The 19453-nt window shown below is 54.2% G+C and overlaps 1 protein-coding gene across 3 annotated transcripts; it reads left to right on the top strand.

The window, feature by feature from the left end:
* Positions 1-798: 798 nt before the first annotated feature.
* Positions 799-18849, top strand: LOC120687631. 3 transcript variants are annotated; one of them, XM_039969660.1, is made up of 7 exons: positions 799-1140; positions 1213-1368; positions 1936-2174; positions 2564-2677; positions 2776-3792; positions 3882-3974; positions 18434-18849. In XM_039969660.1, exons 1-6 carry the CDS (start codon positions 940-942, stop codon positions 3937-3939), a joined length of 1785 nt encoding a protein of 594 aa, XP_039825594.1. In that variant the 5' UTR covers positions 799-939; the 3' UTR covers positions 3940-3974; positions 18434-18849. The 3 variants fall into 3 exon arrangements, with proteins under 3 accessions (XP_039825594.1, XP_039825595.1, XP_039825593.1); XM_039969661.1 differs by lacking the exon at positions 18434-18849 and adding an exon at positions 4228-4430; XM_039969659.1 differs by having other exon boundaries at positions 800-1140; positions 18362-18849.
* Positions 18850-19453: the final 604 nt, after the last annotated feature.

Raw genomic sequence — 19453 nt, 5'->3', positions numbered from 1 at the left:
TGAAGCCCAACCCAACACATATTTTCTCGGCCCAATAGCTCGCGGGCTTTCCTGCTGGCCCAACCTTTCAGGTTAACCCTAGCCTCAAAATCCCCCATTCCCCACTCCCTGACCCAGTGAGACAGTGACCCCCGTGAGGTTGGTTCTTCTCATTTCATTATTGGCTATTGGTTTTGTACTTTTATATAATAATATGAGTACTAATATATTTTTTATATTTGTAGGATGAATTTTCAGAACTGGTCAATGATGATTATGTGGCAGGTGATGATGATGACATGCCTGAGGTTCAGCTGTAGGCATAGGCAGCCTGCGGCCCTGCACTAGTACTATTCTTAATAGCATGCTAGTATATGTTTAAGTTTCTATTTGAATTTGGTTAATGATTATGTATGACTATGTCACGTATGCTGTGTGCAACTTTGTGCCATACTATCGTGCATGCTACTATATGTCAATTATCACGGATTGGTTCGATATTTGGATTAATATCTTAATCGAATCTTCACTACTTGCATATGAGATATGTCAAGTCATATTGTTAATGTTATGCTCTATTGTTTGATATGTTTATCGTTTTTTAAATACTGTTTTGATGGGTTTCGACCGTTATCAATGTGTTCTCGACCGTATATTTTCGTTTTCGAAAATACCGGAATACCGACGCCATTTTCGTTTCCAAATATAGCATACCGCTTTCGTTTCTGATAAAAAAACGTGAAAATAAAAGTGGTGGACTCTATCGCCGAGATTTCCGACGTTTTCATCCCTACTCCGAAATGGCAGAGGATACGCGTGTTCATGACAGTGACGTACGGCATCCAGATCGCGGTGCCCTTACACGATCCGATTGCCTACATAAACACCCCCGATCGCCGCCGCAGCCTCCCGATCGCTTCGTCTCCGTAGCGACGGCGCGGCGCTGCCAGTGCCGCCACCATGAGAAGAGGGAGGAAACTACTCTTCATCCTTGTCTCTCTCGTCTACTACGGAATCCCATCGTTTCTTACGGTGGAACACTGCGCCGCCGCCGTCGTCCCCGCTACCTCGGACTCGGATGCCAAGACGGGCAAGCAGCAGCTAGCCAACAAGGACGATGACCTAGTCGTGGCGTCAAGATCCACCTCAAAGGACAAAGAGGTGATTTCTCTTTGCGATTTCTTCGGTTCCAAAACCGCCTCTTGATTTCCCCCTTTTGATGTTTACACGTAGATCTACATTGCTACCACTGCGGCGCCGGAAGCGCCGCCGCAAGACTACAAGGGGAAGGAAGTCATTACGGCGCAAAAGCCGAAGCGTCGCCGCAAGAGAGGGAAGAAACACAGAATCAAGTCTGTGACGGAAATCCCTTCTACAACCCATGAAGAGGTGGGTCGATGTACCTTCTTTTTTTCATTGAAAAGGCTGTAGCACTGGCCTTTACCTTGAAACAGCAACTAGCACTGCAATTAATAATATTGTTATGCTAAGAAATAATTGAAGTTTAATATATTTGGATGATAAATAGTAATTTGTATACCGAAAGTTACAATTAGCATTGCAATATTCCCTTTTAGATATTTCTTTTGACCTTTTCTTATTGGAAATTCTGCCATGGCACAGCCTAAGTATTATTTTCGTCCTATTTAACTTGTGTGGACGTGTTTTGTTTGATTTATGCTTTTATTACATGTAGTGTTCATTTATGAGGGTAAATTTATTTGGGCTAAGATTTGTAGGTTACCATTTTTACACAATACGAGCATGTTACTGACCTCCGCTGTAGTTTACTACTACTTGTCACTGCTAAACTAGTGTAACAATATTAAAAGTTTTTTTTTCTTTTTTACCGATATTTTATAGTTCATGAAAATACTACGATCAAGTGTTTGAAGAACTGTTTTTTTATTTACTGTGCCTTCTCTTATGTGGCCAATTAACTTTATTACTTTGCAGGCTGGAACATCCTCTACGAAATGGTCTGATTGTGTTACGAAGAATGCTGATGAAACAATTGCTGGTCAATTCTACAAATTTCTTGAAGAGTTAATCGAGACCGGAGAGCTCAAGCGTTTTTATGAGGAGCAAATAAAAAGCATGAAGGAAAGAAATGCATTCGTGATGGACATATTCTACAGGCATTTGGAAAAAACGAATCTCAGACTAGCTATGACATTGTGTAACAATTACCGCAGGTGCCTATGTTTCTGACTTGAATTTATTATGTTAGTACAACACAATAGTAGGGTTGCATGATATCATAGTAGATTCCTTTTGCTCCTTCAAACTCTTATATTCTGGTTAGTGCAAGTTATTTGTTCTTAATAAATGAACATTTCTCTATTTCGATTGACTATGCAGATTTTCATTTTCTTCTTTTGATGAGTGGCATCTCCATTTATACCATCTTAAAAACCAGAACAAAACATAATAATGTTAATTCGTGAGCATCAGTAACTGTTAGCGAAAACAGAATGTTAGCGAACAACGAAATGTTCTGGTAGCTCTTCATTTGACTACAATTAGTAAATTTTTTGAGTAAACTGAGCATATGTAACAACTACAAGCTGAATTCCTTCTGCAGGCTTGAGTCTCGTTTGAAAGATGTGGTTGGGAAGTTTATTAAGGTGATTGTACCTTGTGTACAGGATTCTTTATGCCAGCCTTTAATGTTGATGTTTCATGAAATGCCAAGAAGGTATTCAGTTGTTACTATAGCTTGGATCACTAGGCATAATCCTTTTTCTATAATATGATGTAATCAATAATTTGTCCTGAATGTTTCATGTTAAACAGGCACCAAAGATTGATTGATATACTGAATGACAGCATATTCATAGAGCCTGAAGAAGTATATGGCTGTAAGGATCAAGTTTTTAAGCTAACGAAAGTTGGTTCTCGATTGTGGAGGGCTGGATTTTCTTATATTCTCAGTGCTCATTTGGCTGGCAAGAGCTGGTTTGGAAAGTTTAATCTTAACGATATCGAGGTGAAGAATGGTGATGGATTTGTCATTAGAATCAAACCTTTGGAGCATACACCCGAAGGGGCATTGCTGGACCTTCAGCACTTCTTCAGGGAGATGATCCCTCATTTCAGCAAGGAAGGAGTTATGCCACCTTACTTTGAACAACTCAAAAAATTCCTACTAGTAACGATCTCCAACTCCAAGAACGTGCTGGAAAAACCTTCAACCATGAAACGGTTTCGGAAGTACCTTTTAAATCATTTGGCATTAGCTGCACCTTTGAGACGTGCACATCTGATTGGTGACATTCATAGGTGTTGCAAAATGATGGATGATGATGATGACAAACCTAGGGATATGCCATTTAAGAATTTGTTGCACAGATTCTCAAATAGTAACTGGCAGAAAGTTGTTAGAAGAGATGTTGAGCTAAACAAAGTCTACACTTTCAAGCCTAAACACCTTAGAGTGCAACATTCAACACAACAATCCAGCAGTTCTAGTAAGCAGACCTCAAAGCAAAAAGTTAGCACCTATAATGTACAGAATGCTTCAGAAAAATTGTTGTTCAATGAGGTAGTATTTGATGACACACTTGAATCAATGGCAATGTTCTTAAGACACTATTTTGAGCACGCTCTTGATAATTCCAAGAAGAAGCCTCCCAGGCCTGCTAAGTTACTGAACTGCAACGGGGAGGATTGCTCAACCACAGGTGATGAGATAAAGGGAGTTCAGCAAGCCAGAAAACTTGATGAGTATGAGCTGCTAACTGCGATCCGCCTCGGAACTGAAATAGCAGAAATGATTTGGTATTTAATGTTGTATACCGGTTTCGGAGGAATGTGAGTGTGGTTTCCTTTATCTGTCTATTCCATATCTATTTTCAACGTACCTTTCAGCTGATTCTTTTTAAAAAAAATATTTTCTGCAGTTTAGAGTGTGTATGGGAAGCATACATGTACATGAATGATGTGGGCGATTTTGATTAATAAACGCAAGCAACCATCCACTGCAATTTCCTGAGGTCCTTTCTAACCCCTACTTCCATGTTCTCTGTCTGATATTATTAACTTAAATCATAAACTTAGTTTAAAAAAATGATCATGCACTATTAGGTTGGTAAGTGTATTCATTCTGTACCGCTAAATTGTAAGATCCTTTCTTTTCTGCAATTCTAATCATTTAAGTTGCGTAGCAAGTGAATATGCATCTGCCATATGTATATATTATTTGTTAATGGCTGTTGACTAGCTGCACGTTCGGTTATAAATTGGAAGGTAGGAAAGGAAGATCAATAATGGGATTTTTTTTCACGAACGTGCCTGAGCACGTTTTTCATTAAGAGGATACAAGAAAGTTTTGTACAACAGCCGATTACAGAAAAGGGAATTGGCCTCCCATAGTGTTATGATGGCCTATTACACTTGAACTATTTCGCGACCTACCGACCTCCCATAATGGGATATTTGGAAGATCACAGGTTTGGGACTTGTACTTTAGTTATACATTAGTGGGATCTCTCTGTTTTGGTAACTTTTAAAATAAAATGTGTCTTTAGCAGAGATTAGAATGGTATTAGTTCGAAGCTCAAATTTAGAAGAGCTGTTTTACAAAGGTTGATGGATTTGTGTTTTGAACTCCAGCTAGCTAAATCTATGACATATTCATTTTTTTTGGAAATTTGATTCTACAGGCAGGTTTTCATTCGAATCTGTATATGTGACCCTCAGCTTTAGCAGTGCGATGCTTTTATATGTGCATGCAGTTTGGAACCTAAATGTTTGTCGCTAAGAATAAAACTCTGACTGTAGATTGTCGTGGTGTGGCAAACCACAGCCGGGTGGCGGAATGCACCCGCCTAAGCCCAGAGGGTGAGTACTCGGGGTTAGCTAGGATTAGTTCGATCTCGCTCAAGAACACGATGAACACAGCAAGTTTAGAGTGGTTCGGGCCGCCGGAGCGTAATACCCTACGTCCACTGTGTGCTGTATTGCTCAAGACTGAAGAGTTTGGAACTGAGTCCAGCGTGCGTCTGTGTGTGAGCTCTGGAGAGCTTGTTGTGTACAGCGAGCGCCTCCCTTTTATATCTCAAAGGAGACGCGTACATGGCCGTTGGGTCCCCGACAGGTGGGCCCAATCGGTGTAGTATAAAATAACATACTGTTCATACATTATGGCGATGCAGGCGAAGGGGATCTCTCTCCTGGATTTTCTTGCCTGCTCCTTGAATCCCCCGTTCAGCATGACCAGGCGTTGTCTTGTCGAAACGGCGCTAGGCGTAGCTAGCGGCGTCGCCTGCCACGTAGCTGGACGGGCCGTGTAGCTTGCGGCGTAGGCATCATGATGGAAAAGTGTCGTGCCGTCGTATCCAATTAATGCAGCAGACGGGCTCTGCGTGGGTGCGGCGCAGGCGGCTGCACTGTGTACCTCGGTAAAATGCGGTCTACAGTGAGGCCTGACAAAGGCTGCACCGCGTGCCGTGCTGGCAGAGCACGCCTCAACCACCCGCATTGAATGCGGTGGGTGGGTGAGCCTTCCAGTGGAAGACCTGCGTCCGCGCCCGCACCTACGGGACACGTGAAGCGTCCGGACCCCCAGTGGTATGTTGGCTCTACGCGCGTGGGAGGTCCGGACGGACGCAGGGAGGTCCGGACGGACGCGGGGAGGCCCCGGGCCCCTATGGTAGGTCCGGGCCCTCGGCTGTTGGTTCGGAGCTTCCCTTCCTCTGGGACACGTGGCGTCGCCGGACCCGTCCCAGAGCGAGGAGCGGGTCCGTTAGCCCGGTGAGGTAAGGACCTGACCCGTGGGGCCCGGCCGCTCCGCCCCTTATCGCATAGCTACGGTTGATCACGCGAGTCCTGCTTTGCTGCAGTAGAAGTGAGTATCCCTGCTACAGGGTACCGACAGTGGCCCCCGGGCCCACCTCGGGGGAGGTACTAACCCGCAGGTGGGGCCACTACTGCGATTTGGCTCTGCATAACTTGAAGCTTCTCACTGCAGGGGTCTTGACCGGCTTTGACCATCCAACGGGTTTTTTCGTTGTCTTATCACATCGCAACGGTTTACTGACTCGTGGCCCCCCACGCACAGTGGTTCACCTAGTCACGCGTGCGACGCTCGGCATTGTTGCGGCCAGAGTAAACGAGATATTTACCACCGGCGCAGTTCCCGAAAAGCTAGGTCATGCCAGCGCTTGATTCGCGCACGTCAACTCAACTTCCGCCTCGCTTCGCGCGCGGGTGACGGTTCAGATCCTGCCTTTTCACACCTTTGTTTGTTACCCGCTCTCCCTGACAGGTGGGCCTGGGCCCCCTTGTCATGGACTGGGCGGTTAACACCAGGTGCGGGCGTCGCTTGGGTTCCAGCGACGATTCCGGGGTGCGCCGGTTGGGTCAGTCTTCTTAAAGGGGCGATCCGCATACTGCGGTTACTTTCCCGCATTCGCCTTCTTCCTTCCAACATTTGCGCCCCTTTGCCTTCAAGCTTTCTCGCCTCCTGCTCCCCCGCGTAGATTGCTTCTCACCTCCATAGTGAGATGGCAACTCTTGCTCATCCCCGCCGTTTCCAGACCGAGGAGGAGCTGAGCACGGTGCGCCGCCTGCTTGGGTGGAGTGCACAGGAGACTGCTCGGGGGATTCGAGCAGGCTCGGTTCCCCTCGACAACCTGCACGCGGGGGAGTTTGTGCTGTTCATCTCGCACATCTCCACCGGCTTGGGGCTGCCGATCTCCACATTCTTCCTGCTGTTGCTGGAAGATTTCGGCCTCCAGCTTCAACACCTCACGCCGCACTCCATCCTCTTGACCGCCACTTCTTCCAGTTGGTGAAGTCCGGGAAGAGCAAAGGCGAAGTGGGGGCGTACTATTTCCAAACGCGGAGCGACCTGCGATCGCCGTACATTCCCGGGCTCACCGGCGGGAAGTGGGAGGAGTGGCGCAGGGAGTGGGTCATCGCCACCACCGAAGCCAACGAGCGCCTGGTCATGCCGACCGAGGGACCCGCCTCCGACCGTGTATCCTGGAGGGCCAAGCCGTCCCTGCCGCCGGATTTCGACTCCGTGCTGGGCAAGATCAGGTCACTGGCGGAGAGCGGCCTCACCTCGCTGCACGTGCTCGGGGACTTCTTGAAGCGCCGAATCGCCCCCCTGAAGCAGCGGCCGCGGCCTGCTTGGAGCTTCACCGGCCTCAACGACTGCAGCAGGACCCACCGCGGAGAGGGGAGCGACCTGACCCAAGAAGCCTTGGAGGTCCTGGTGCGGGCGGTGACAGGGGAAGTCTTCGTCCTGGAGCACCTGATCCTTCCCCAGGGCGTTGTCCCCCTCTGCGAGGACTCGCGCCTGAGGACGGCGGTGCTGGCTACCCTGCCGACTCTCGATGACGGTGGGCTAGCCGCACGCCAGACCGGAGGCGACCCGAACCGTGGGCTCCGGATCCCTGGTGCGTCCGGGGATCAAGCTATTCCGAGCGCCGCGGGGTCCGACCCCACTACGAAGGGCAAGCAGGCCGTAGCCGGCAGCGCCGCCACAAGCGGTCCCAGCCAGGTCCGGAGCAGTTCCGGCGCGTCGTCGGGAGATGCAGGCCGGCGTAGGTTACTCAGGGGCGACAGGACCCCAGTCCCGGAGCCCGCCGCGAAACGTCAGAGGATCGTTGGGGGCGCGGGCCAGGGTAGCTCCCAGGCCTCCGGCCCTCGCGGGTCCTCCGAGGCGACCGCGCTGCCACCATCACCGCCGAGAGATAGCTCCCTCCGGCAGCAGCAGCAGCGGCAGCCACAGCAGCAGCAACAACAACAGAAGCAGCCGCAGGAGCAGCAGCAACAGCAGGAACAGTCTCGGGTTGCGCCTCCGTCGCCGCCACGGGAGCAGCGGCAGCAACAGAAGCAGTCGTCGAGCCTCCGTGGTCGCTGGATACCCGGCGCTTCTGGGTTAGTGTTATTTTGTTTACTCCCCTTATTCTCGGTGCTCCGCTTTTTGGCTGAAGGCTTCTTCTCTTTGTTGCCAGGGCTCCACGCCCAAGCAGTTCTTTCGCCGCCGTTGGTCCGTCAGCGGGGGTCCAGGTGTCAGTGGCCTCGGCGACGACAGAGAGTGCGACGGCGGGTGCGGGGAGTCCGGGTGCGACGGCTTCCGCGAGCCCGGTGGCGTCCGCCACGGCGGCGGCGGGTGCGCCAGTGACAGGCGCAGCCGCACCCGAAGCGGTGGCAGCGGATGCGTCAGTCAGGCGCGGCCGCATCCGACGCGACGGCGGTTGATGCGCCAGTGTCGGGCGCAGCCACCCCCGATGTGGTGGCGGCGGATGCGCCAGTGCTGGGCGCACCCGTACCTGACGCAGCAGCGGCGGATGCGCCAGTGCTGGGCGCGGCCGCACCCGACGCAGCGGCGGCGGATGCGCCAGTGCTGGGCGCAGCCGCACCCGACGCAGAGGCCCTCGAGACCCCGGTACTGCGACAGTTGCGCCGGCACCGGATTTGGCGGCGGCGAGCGCGACGGCGACAAGTTCTGCAGCGGCGAGCACAACGGCTACCGAGACCCCGATGCCTGCGCCGGAAGCTCCCACCTCCAGCTCCGATCCTGTTGCAGAGGAGGAGTTGGAGGTGGTCTTTGGCAGACAGCTCCTGCAGGGTCCCCCGGAGGAGGAAACGGTTCCCCTTCCCCGGGTGCTGGTCCAGGTCCGGGAGTCGATAATGGAGGCAACCTCTTCTGCCGAGGCAGTCTTCCGGCGGGAGTGGGCTGCCCTGGAGAGCGAACGCCAGCGCCTGTCCGACTGGCACACCCGCCTGGAGGCGCACACGAAGGCTGAAGCCTCCCATGCTGCGAAAGCTCGGTCCAAACTCAAGGCTGACCAAGGGGCCTACCGAGCCAACCTTCGGAAGGTGTTTGACCGAGAGTTCGCAGTATCGAGCCGGGAAAAAACCCTGGCGCAGCGGGAGGAGGCTTTTGCCCTGGTGGTTGTCAGCTTCGCGGCTCAGTGGTCCGAACTTGAGACTCGCCTCGCGGCCCAGCGGTCCGAGCTTGAGACTCGCAGCCAGGGTCTCGAGGTCCGGAAGCAGGAGCTCGACAATCTCTCTGCGACTCTGCAGGGATGGCGCGAGCAGCTGCAGGAGAGGGCCAGCAAGCTGGCTGTTGCCGAGGCGGAGCTGGAGGAGGACCGGAAGTCCCTCGATAAGTGGGAATCCCACACCGCCAACATGGAGAAACTGCTTGGGCGCCAGCGCGACTCCCTCAAGAAGCAGGAGTGGGCGGAGAAGAGGAAGGCCGAGCTCGAGGAGAGGTCCCGCGAGATGGAGGCGGCCAAGGCGGCCCTGGACACCCGGGTGCAGGAGGCGGTCCGGAAGCTCCAGGAGGACCAGCGCGTGGGGGCCCAGCGAATCGCTGACTGGGCGACCGAAGCGAGCTTAGCACTGGTGCCACTTGGAATGAGCCCAATCCAAGTGGCGGAGCCGCCAGCTTCGATTGCTGACGCCCTCCCAGTGTTAAACTCCGCTTTGGATAGGCTCCGTCGGCTGGAGCCGGTCCTTGCTGGCCAGCTTGAAGCCGAGGGGCGCGAGCTGATCCGGATGGTTGCGGAGCACATCCTGACCTGCCTCCGGAGCCACGACCCGGCCATCTCGCTAGCCCCCGTGGTCGACGGTCCTGTGGCGGAGACGGAGGCCGCCGCTCGGGACAGCGTGCAGGAGGTCGTCGACTTCGTCGCAGCCTACTTCAAGCTTGAGCCTGCAGACTCCTGAGCTGGCATTGTATCTTTGTTTTTCTTTTTGCGTTATGTAACAAACATTGTACTAGTTGAAATTTTAAATAGAAGGAAAATTCAACTTAGCTGTTTGTCAGTTGCTGGTTTGCGGTATGTAGCACCCCGGCCACCCGAGCCGTAGAAGACACTCCGGACCCCCGTATGAGGTTGGGCAAGCGTCCTTGGGCATAGGTGTAGCATAGTATGCAAGCCGAGCGAGCGTCTTATTCCCTGTGTAGCAGATAGAACTACAGAGAGGAGAATCAAATTCGCTTATATGGTAGTAATGATACTGCAACTTAGCTGTTTGACGCATGCAGAATCGATCCGTGATGTCTGGGTCAAAGCGAATGCTCCGGCCCCCCTGTGAGATAGACTCAGTTGTTTTGAGTCTGTCTACCATCGAGACTGGACCTCTATCTGCATGAAACCTTTAAAGCGGATGCCGGGACCCCCTGGTAGGTAGGCTCAATGGATTGAGGCTAGGTACCACCAGTTAAGGCTTAACCTGTGTACCACTTCAAAGTTACAGCTTAGTAGCAGGCCCGCGGGACCTATTCTGGACCGGCCCCCAGGCTAGTACGAGGTCCGGAGCTCTAGATGCACAGGTCCAGGCAATTCAGTGCTTGTTACAGAGTAGTGGAGTGCGTAGGCTTAGGGTGCGGAACCAGGCTAAGGCGCTACACAGGGCTCCGGACCACTCCAGGAAACAACACGACTTTTCCGGACCTGGCTCCAACGCTCCAGACCCTTCCTAGCAGTGGGTGAGGTCATTCTGTCGCACTTGATCCTTTGAGATATGGAGCTGGATCTGCCGTGTAGGACTTAGGAAGCCAACTCTTGAGCTAGAACGAGGTCCGAGCCCCTAATTACCCGGCTTCAGGTACTAGAGCACTTGTTACAGGGCGGTGGAGTGTGTAGGCTTTGGGTGCGGAACCGGCTAAGCGGCTACACAGGACTCCGGACCACCCTAGGAAACAAGCACCCCTCTCCAGAGCAGGTCCCTTGGGGTCCGGACACCTCTCCAGCAGCAAGAGGGTCTGGATTTGTACGGCAGTCCAGCAACTCAATACAGATCTTAGTTGTAGAGACAAGAGTGGAAGTCCGCGCGGGGGTTAGAAAAGTAAAATCTCGAGAATCGTAATGCGAAATTAAATTTTGACACAAAGACAGAACTGGGAGAAAATCTTTCCTTTGCAACTTGATATACATGGCTTGCGCGATGGATGCCAGAGGCCGGGTTTACGAGGGCGGACCTCTACCGCTCTGGGCCGCGCGTTAATGGTAGCCGTCGTTGCGATGGATGCCAGAGGTCGGGTTTACGGGGGCGGACCCCAACCGCTCTGGGCCGCACGCTGATTCTATCTTATTACAAAGGAAAAATTCATTTCCCTGCTCTGCCTAAGTGTAGAACTTACGCAGATGCTCTATGTTCCATGGGTTGGGCAGCGGCACTCCATCTTCTGTGGCAAGGCGGACGCATCCGGGCCGGCATACTTCTGTGACCTTGAAGGGCCCTTCCCAGCTGGGGGAGAGTTTGTGGAGCCCTGCTCGGTTCAGGATCCGCCTCAGGACGAGGTCGCCAGCCCGGAGCTCCCTACTGTGCACGAACCGTTGATGATAGCGCCTGAGCGCCTGGTTGTAGCGTGCATTTTGGATTGCTGCTCGCCACCTTCGTTCGTCAACGAAGTCCACATCGTCACGCCGCTGCTGCTCCTGCATGGATTCGTCAAAAGCCTGGACCCGTGGTGAGCACAGGTGAATTTCTGTTGGAAGGCATGCTTCAGCCCCGTAGACCAGGAAGAATGGAGTCTCCCCGGTGGCTCGGCTGGGTGTGGTCTGGTTGCCCCATAGAACGCACGGAATTTGGCACCTCATCAACCCATTTGGCACCATGCTTCTTCAAGCAGTTGTAGGTGCGGGTCTTGAGTCCCCTGAGGATCTCTGCATTCGCTCTCTCAACCTGTCCATTGCTGCGGGGATGTGCCACGGACGCAAAGCATAGCTGGATGCCGATGTCCTCGCAGTACTCTTAGAAGAGTCTGCTTTTGAATTGGGTCCCGTTGTCCGCGATGATGCGGTTTGGGACGCAAAATCTGCACACAATGGACTTGAGGAATGCGACTGCTGATTTCTTAGTGATATTCACCACAGGGGTAACCTCCGGCCACTTTGTGAACTTGTCGATGGTGACGTAGAGGAACCGGTGCCCGCCGACGGCCTGGGGAAATGGCCCCAGGATATCCACGCCCCACACGGCGAATGGCCATGAGGGCGGAATCATTTGCAGAGCTTGAGCCGGTGTGTGTATTTGCTTTGCATGGAACTGGCATGCTTTGTAGGACTTTACCAGCTCAGCCGCATCCTGGAGTGCTGTCGGCCAGTAGAAGCCATGCCGAAAGGCCTTGCCAACAAGCGTGCGAGATGAGGAATGACTTCCACACTCGCCTCCATGGATCTCCGCGAGCAATTCGCGGCCCTCTTCCTCGGAAATGCAGCGCATGAGGATACCATTGGCGCCACGGCGGTAGAGATCCCCTTCTACCACCGCGTAGCGTTTAGCCAATCGTACTATGCGCTCAGCGGACACATCGTCATCAGGAAGGATTTTGTCTTTCAGGTAGTCCCGGATCTCGGAGATCCATGCATCGGGAGCTCCCTGAGCAGGTGGGAGTGGCTTTATGAGGTCTCCAGGATCCTCGACAGAGCTCACAACCCAGGGCGGGCACCACAGGTGGAATGCCGCCGGGACCGCTAGCTTCGAGGTGCTAGCCTGATCCCCTTCACCCAGCTCGGCAGGCTGAGCGGAAGGTCTCAGCAACCGTCTTTCGAAGACGCCCTCGGGCACGGATGCCCAGGTAGATGCTCTCGCGGAGAGATCATCTGCTGCTGAGTTGAGTTCGCGGGGAACATGTTGCAGTTCCAAGGCGTCGAAGTCCTTCTCGAGCTTCCTCACGTGGATGAGGTATGCCGCGAGCTGGGGATTGTTGCAGCTGCAATCCCCTCGGACCTGTTTGATGATTTGCTGAGAGTCCCCCTTCACTAGAAGCTTCCGGACCCCCAGAGACAGGGCTTGTGTCAGGCCAAAGATCAGAGCTTCGTACTCCGCCATGTTGTTGGTGGCCTTGAACTCAAGGTGCATCATGTACTTCAGCTGATCTCCGTTTGGGTCGATGAGGACCACACCAGCTCCAACCCATTTCTTGCGGACGGACCCGTCAAAGAAGAGTGTCCAGTAGGGCTCAGTGAAGACTGGTGTCCTGACTTCCGGCTCCGGGGGTCCGGCGTTGAAGTCCGGAGCCCCAGAATTGCTTGGGGGAAGGAGTTCATTCCGCTATGAAATCAGCCAGGATTTGGCTCGTGACTGCATGGCGAGGCTGGAAGTCCAGTTGGAACTCAGTCAATTATGCTGCCCACTTGGCGATATTGCCTGTGGCGTTGGAGTTGTGCAGGATCGCTCTTAGCGGGTAAGAGGTCACTACGACAACTCGGTGTGCCTGAAAGTAGTGGCGCAGTTTACTGGACGCAATAAGTATTGCATGGATAAGCTTATGCGTCTCAAGATACCTGGCCTTCGCCTCGTGGAGGACTTCACTGACATAGTAGACTGGCTTTTGGATGGTCCGGACCCTGGTGACCGGGTCCGGCTCGTCCATTTCCACCACGTCAGGTCCTTGGGCCCCTAGCGGTTCTGGGTTCCCACTGGGACGAGGCTCCTCCGGACCCCCTTGACCGGGGTCCGGACCTTCAAGCAGAGGTGAGGCTGACGGGCCCCCATGTCTGGGGTCCGGCTCACCATCCTTGGCCGGGGAGACCCTGGTGTCCCCCTGGTGAGCTTTCTCCGTCCTCTCGGCGACCAGCACCATGCCGACCGCTTCTGCTGACGCAGCAAGATACAGAAACAACGTCTCACCGGGCTCTGGAGCCACCAATACTGGCAGTGAGGTGAGATACTGCTTCAGTTCCTGGAAGGCTTGCTCAGCCTCTTCGGTCCAAGAGAATGGACCGAACCTCCTTAATAGTTTGAAGAAGGGGAGGGCCCTCTCAGCCAGCCTCGATATGAAGCGGCTAAGAGCGGCGAGAGATCCAGTAAGCTTCTGGACGTTCTTGATACGGCTAGGAGGCCTCATCGCCTCGATCGCCTTGATCTTGGCTGGGTTTGCCTCGATGCCTCGATGTGAGACCAGGAAACCCAGCAGCTTCCCTGCCGAGGCGCCGAAGATGCACTTCTCGGGATTCAGCTTCGTGCGCGTGGCGCGCAGCCTGTCGAAGACGAGGGACAGGTCCTCAACTAGTGTTGACCCTACCTTAGTCTTGACCACAATATCATCAACATACACCTCAACGATATCTCTAATTAGATTACAGAAGGTTTTGTTCATAGTTCGTACAAACGTGGGTAAGGCATTCCTTAGACCATATGGCATGACAATATAGCAATAAAGCCCATCTACTGTTACAAAAGCAGTATGCTTCCTATCCTCTCTAGACATCTGAATCTGGTGGAAACCAGAGTATGTATCTAGAAAAGACAAAAGGTCGCACCCGGAGGTGGAATCCACGATCTGATCGATACGTGGAAGAGGATAGGAGTCTCTAGGACATGCCTTGTTGAGGCTGGTGTAGTCGATGCACATCCGAAGCTTCCCGTTGGCCTTTGGGACGACGACCGGATTGGCCAACCACTCGGGGTGGTGGACCTCCTCGATGAAGCCAGCGTGTAGGAGCTTGCGGACTTCTTCACGGATGAAGTTCTGCCGCTCCACGGACTGCTTCCGAGGCATCTGGCGCACCGGCGTGGCGTCGGGGTAGATCCTCAGATTGTGCTCGATCACTTCCCTGGGGATCCCGGGCATCTGTGACGGTTCCCAGGCGAACACGTCCACATTTGCCCGGAGGAAAGTGATGAGCGCGTCTTCCTATTTCTCCTCCAGGTTCCCCGCGATGCGGGTGGTCCTGGAGGACTCCGCTCCGATCTGTACCGTCTTCACGGGAACATCGTCCGGATCAGACGGCTGAACCCTAGGTGCCTTTGCAGGCGCCCTGGGTTGCGAGGCGGATGGGTCCTCCTTGAAACGTGCAGCCTCTGCCGCCAGAGCATGCAGTCTCTCAACTGCAGCGACGGCAGCGGTGCGGTCACCCCGCACGGTGAGGACACCGACAGTGGAAGGCATCTTCAAGACCAGATACCCGTAATGGGCAATGGCCATGAAACGGTAGAGAGCCGGCCGGCCAATGATGGCGTTGAACGGGAGGTTCACCTCCGCAACATCGAACTGAACACTCTCTGTGCGGAAGTTCTCCTCGGTCCCGAACGTGACCGGCAGTGTGATGCTCCCCAGAGGGAACACCGGATGTGGGCCCACTCCGGAGAATGGGCGAGAGGGAGTCAGATTGGACTCCGGGATCTGCAGGTGCTTGAACGCTGCATAGCTGATGACGTTGAGGCCAGCCCCACCGTCGATCAGCACGTGGTAGAGTCTGACGTTGGATATGATAGGGGCAGTGACTAGAGGTAGTACACCGGCCCCAGCCATATTCTCTGGGCAGTCGGATGGCCCAAAAGAGATGGTGGTGTTCATCCACCTCTGGTGCGGCGCCGCCTTCGGGACCCCCGGCTTCACCGAAAGGACTTCTCGGCGAAGGGTCTTCACGTCCCGCCGGGAGACGAGCTCCCAGCTTCCGCCGTACATTACGTACAACTTCTTGCGGCGGTCGTCGTTGTCGGAATCGGAGTTGTCGTCGTGGTACACGCCCTTCAGCTCCCGAGCGGGGGATTGGTACCCCAGCTCCTTCTCCCCGGATGCGGCCCCACTGTCGGAGGCCTTCTCCTTACCAGGCCGCTGGCGAGGAGGGGGTGAACCGTCCTTGGAGGACTGCTCACGCCGCCCACTGACCCGCTTCGCGAGCTTCTGGATCTCACGGCAGTCAGCGGCGCTGTGGCGAGCGGTGGAATGCACTGGGCACGATCCTCCGCTTCCACCTTGCGGGCGAGGGCGTTTGCCATGTGCATTCTGGCCCCCAACCGCTGCTGGCGCCGCTGTTGCAACGACTGGTCCGCCAGGATGTGGCTCCCCGCGACTCCGGTTCTTGTTCTTTTTCTTCTTGCCACCGCCCTGAGCGGTAGCACCGGAGCCACCAGCTTTGACGTCTCCGTCTTGGGGGGCTGAGTGCCATGCGCGGCCCTCAGCGGCCCTGGCACACTTGTCTGCCAGGGAGAAAAGCGTGGTAACGCTTTCCACCTCATGCGTCGCCAGCTTCTCGAGCATCTTCTCGTCATGTACCCCCTGGTGGAAAGCAGTGATAATAGATGCATCGGAGATACGAGGAATGGTACCCCGTATCTTGGTGAAGCGCGAGATGAATGCCCGGAGCGTCTCTCCGGGTTTTTGCCTCACGGCGTGGAGGTGGGCCTCCACACCATGCTGCTGGTACGCATTGGCGAAGTTTGCAGGGAACCTCGCACATAGCTCCTCCCAGGACTGGATCGTCCCAGGAGTAAGGTTCATGAGCCAAGTCCGGGCTGGCCCGGTCAAGACTACATGAAAGTAGCTTGCCATGACGGCGTTGTTACCACCAGCTGCTGTGATGGCGGTAACGTACACCTGCAGGAATTCCGACGGGTTACTGGTACCGTCGTACTTCTCTGGCAGGTGCGGGCGGAATTTGGACGGCCATGCCACTGCGCGGAGGTGATCTGCCAGCGCAGCGCAGCCCACCCCAGCCACCGGAGCACCCGACTGTATCCGGGCGTTCACCGGAGACTTGGGTGCCACCACGTCCAAGTCGGCGTTGAGGTTGCGGCCCTCAATGTCGAGACGGCACTCTCGCGCCCTCTCCACGGAGATGCGGGCGTCCTCACCCGCGCGCCTGCGGTTAAGCTCCGCCCGCAGGTCTTCTGTTCGTGCACCCCTCACTGTGGGGGAGCGCACGGATACCGATGCACCGCCCTGGCGCTAGTGGTAGGGTAACACCGCATTGCCAGGCGGGGGTCGTTGCCCAGTCTTTGCAGAACTGGGGGAGGCCTGAGCCAGATCGTCATTCTGCCACTGCCTCAGGGCGTCTGGCGAGGCTGCAGCAGCCGGTGGGTTGCGAAGCAACTCCCTAGCCGCCGCCAGCGCTCCGCCGCTCGCAGCTTGTGAGGGGGCACTTGACGGGCGCCCTGACTCTTGCCGTCGAGCAGCGCGCCGCCGCCGCCGGAGGCTGCTCCACATGCACGGTTGCCCCTGGAGCATGAACACGAGAGGCGTGTGGCGTGGAGGACGCCACACCCTCTGTCATCTCCACGTCGTCCACCCGAACCATGGAGATGAGCAAGAGATGAACTGCAACCAGCTAGATGCCCCTACCCGGCGCGCCAAATGTCGTGGTGTGGCAAACCACAGCCGGGTGGCGAAATGCACCTGCCTAAGTCCAGAGGGTGAGTACTCGGGGGTTAGCTAGGATTAGTTCGATCTCGCTCAAGAACACGATGAACACAGCAGGTTTAGAGTGGTTCGGGCCGCCGGAGCGTAATACCCTACGTCTATTGTGTGCTGTATTCCTCAAAACTGAAGAGTTTGGAACTGAGTCCAGCGTGCGTCTGTGTGTGAGCTCTGGAGAACTTGTGTATAGCGAGCGCCTCCCTTTTATATCTCAAAGGAGGTGCGTACATGACCGTTGGGTCCCCGACAGGTGGGCCCAACCGGTGTAGTATAAAATAACGTACTGTTCATACATTATGGCGATGCAGGCGAATGGCATCTCTCTCCGGGATTTCCTTGCCTGCTCCTTGAATCCCCCGTTCAGCATGACCAGGTGTTGTCTTGTCGAAACGGCGCCAGGCGTAGCTAGCGGCGTCGCCTGCCACGTAGCTGGACGGGCCGTGTAGCTTGCGGCGTAGGCGGCATGATGGAAAAGTGTCGTGCCATCGTATCCAATTAATGCAACAGACGGGCTCTGCGTGGGTGCGGCGCATGCGGCTGCACTGTGTACCTCGGTAAAACGCGGTCTACAGTGAGGCCTGACAAAGGCTGCACCGCGTGCCGTGCTGGCAGAGCACGCCTCAACCACCCGTATTGAATGCGGTGGGTGGGCGAGCCTTCCAGTGGAAGACCCGTGCCCGCACCTACGGGACACGTGGAGCTTCCGGACCCCAGCGGTATGTTGGCTATACGCGCGTGGGAGGTCCGGACGGACGCAGGGAGGTCCGGACGGACGCAGGGAGGCCCCGGGCCCCTATGGGAGGTCCGGGCCCTCGGCTGTTGGTTCGGAGCTTCCCTTCCTCGGGACACGTGGCGTCGCCGGACCCGTCCCAGAGCGAGGAGCGGGTCCGTTAGCCCGGTGAGGTAAGGACCTGACCCGTGGGGCCCGGCCGCTCCGCCCCTTATCGCGTAGCTACGGTTGATCACGCGAGTCCTGCTTTGCTGCAGTAGAAGTGGGTATCCCTGCTACAGGGTACCGACATAGATAATTTAGCAAAAAGAAGAAAAGTTGAGGATCAAACTTGTTTGGTCTGCTCTGAACCTTTACCTGTGTTGCATGTGTTTTTTAAGTATTTTTTTGTGGTTTCAATTTGGACAACTGTATTTGAAAAGTTTTTAGTTGAATTCGTGGCATGTTTGTGGGTTAGTGAGATCAAGAACTTTTAAACATGTGTGATGCAGCAGTTATGTGGTGTTTTTGGAAATTAAAATGGCTTGTGTTTGCTGGGACAAAAACGGTGAGACGAGAGGAGGCTGTTAGCCATGGTGTGGAGAACACTAAAATTAAACAATTGGCAGGTGTCGTGCAAGGATGTGCAAGAAGCTCCGAAGCATAGCAAATGGTTCAGATGGGATAACCAGGAGAATGGTCGTCGATAGTTTCAGGTTTCCGGTGGAGCAGACAGATTGAACCATGACACTAAGTTTGGCGGTGCCAAAATGTAACCCATCAGATTTGGTAGCTTTGAACCTAGAGTCAGAATGATGTCAATCTCCCCGGAGGACGAGGGTTCAGGGTTTCTGATGTGTCAGAGATGGTGAGGAAGGTTTTGCAATTTGCATGACTGTCGAATGAGGTGGTTAGGAGCCTGAGCTTTCGAGAGGATTTGAGTTAGTTTTGTTGGGCATGTCCCGAATACGCTTTGCTGAACTCTGTAATACTTTGAACTGCGTTTTGTTTAAAAAAGAAACCAGGTATTAGATGTGTATGATCACCTCGATCTCCCGTTTCATCATCAGGGTCTCTGCCAGCAATATCGAGCGACTGCTGCCGCCGCTCCCGCACGGGCCCGTGGCTGCCACTCGTATACCGCCGCGGCGGCTCCCGAACGGCCACGGGCCACCGCCGTTGGCAGCCGTCAACCCGCGCTGCTCCGCCTCCCGCCACAAAGCTAACTGCCTTATTCTCGAGCGGGCCGATGGCAGGTCACCTAGGGTCCTGTCCTGGGCCGCCCGAGAATGTCGCCGCGACCGTGCGGTACAGTGCAAATAGGTGATCCTTAGGTGCACCTCCAATCCTTCTTAGTTTAAAATTTTATACTAGTTTTTCAAATTGAGATATGATTTTAAAGAATTAGTACAAAATTTTGAACTAGAAAGGATTGGAGGGGCACCTAATGATTACCTTTGCACCCCTACCGTGCGCGGGGCGAAGCCGCCATTACCGCTCCTCGTCTGCTTGTCGTAGTGTTTTCTTTCCATTCAATTTAGCAGACCAATCAGAACCGAAATGAGAAAGTTGACTGTCTAAAAATGAAATTCCTGACACACATGCTCGCCTGAATGAACCCAAAAATATAAAAACTGTTCTTTTCTTCT

Source organism: Panicum virgatum, chromosome 9N (genome assembly GCF_016808335.1).
Source record: "Panicum virgatum strain AP13 chromosome 9N, P.virgatum_v5, whole genome shotgun sequence".
NCBI classification, from domain to species: domain Eukaryota; kingdom Viridiplantae; phylum Streptophyta; class Magnoliopsida; order Poales; family Poaceae; genus Panicum; species Panicum virgatum.
Note: the sequence above shows the minus strand (reverse complement) of the source record. Positions and strands in the feature narration are given on the sequence as shown.

Excerpts from the sequence above, each read along its gene's own strand:
- LOC120687631 (XM_039969660.1), top strand. The coding sequence starts at position 940 with ATGAGAAGAGGGAGGAAACTACTCTTCATCCTTGTCTCTCTCGTCTAC. Across the intron at positions 2,175-2,563 it reads TTGTGTAACAATTACCGCAG|GCTTGAGTCTCGTTTGAAAG; the intron begins GTGCCTATGTTT and ends TTCCTTCTGCAG. Across the intron at positions 3,793-3,881 it reads TATACCGGTTTCGGAGGAAT|TTTAGAGTGTGTATGGGAAG; the intron begins GTGAGTGTGGTT and ends TATTTTCTGCAG.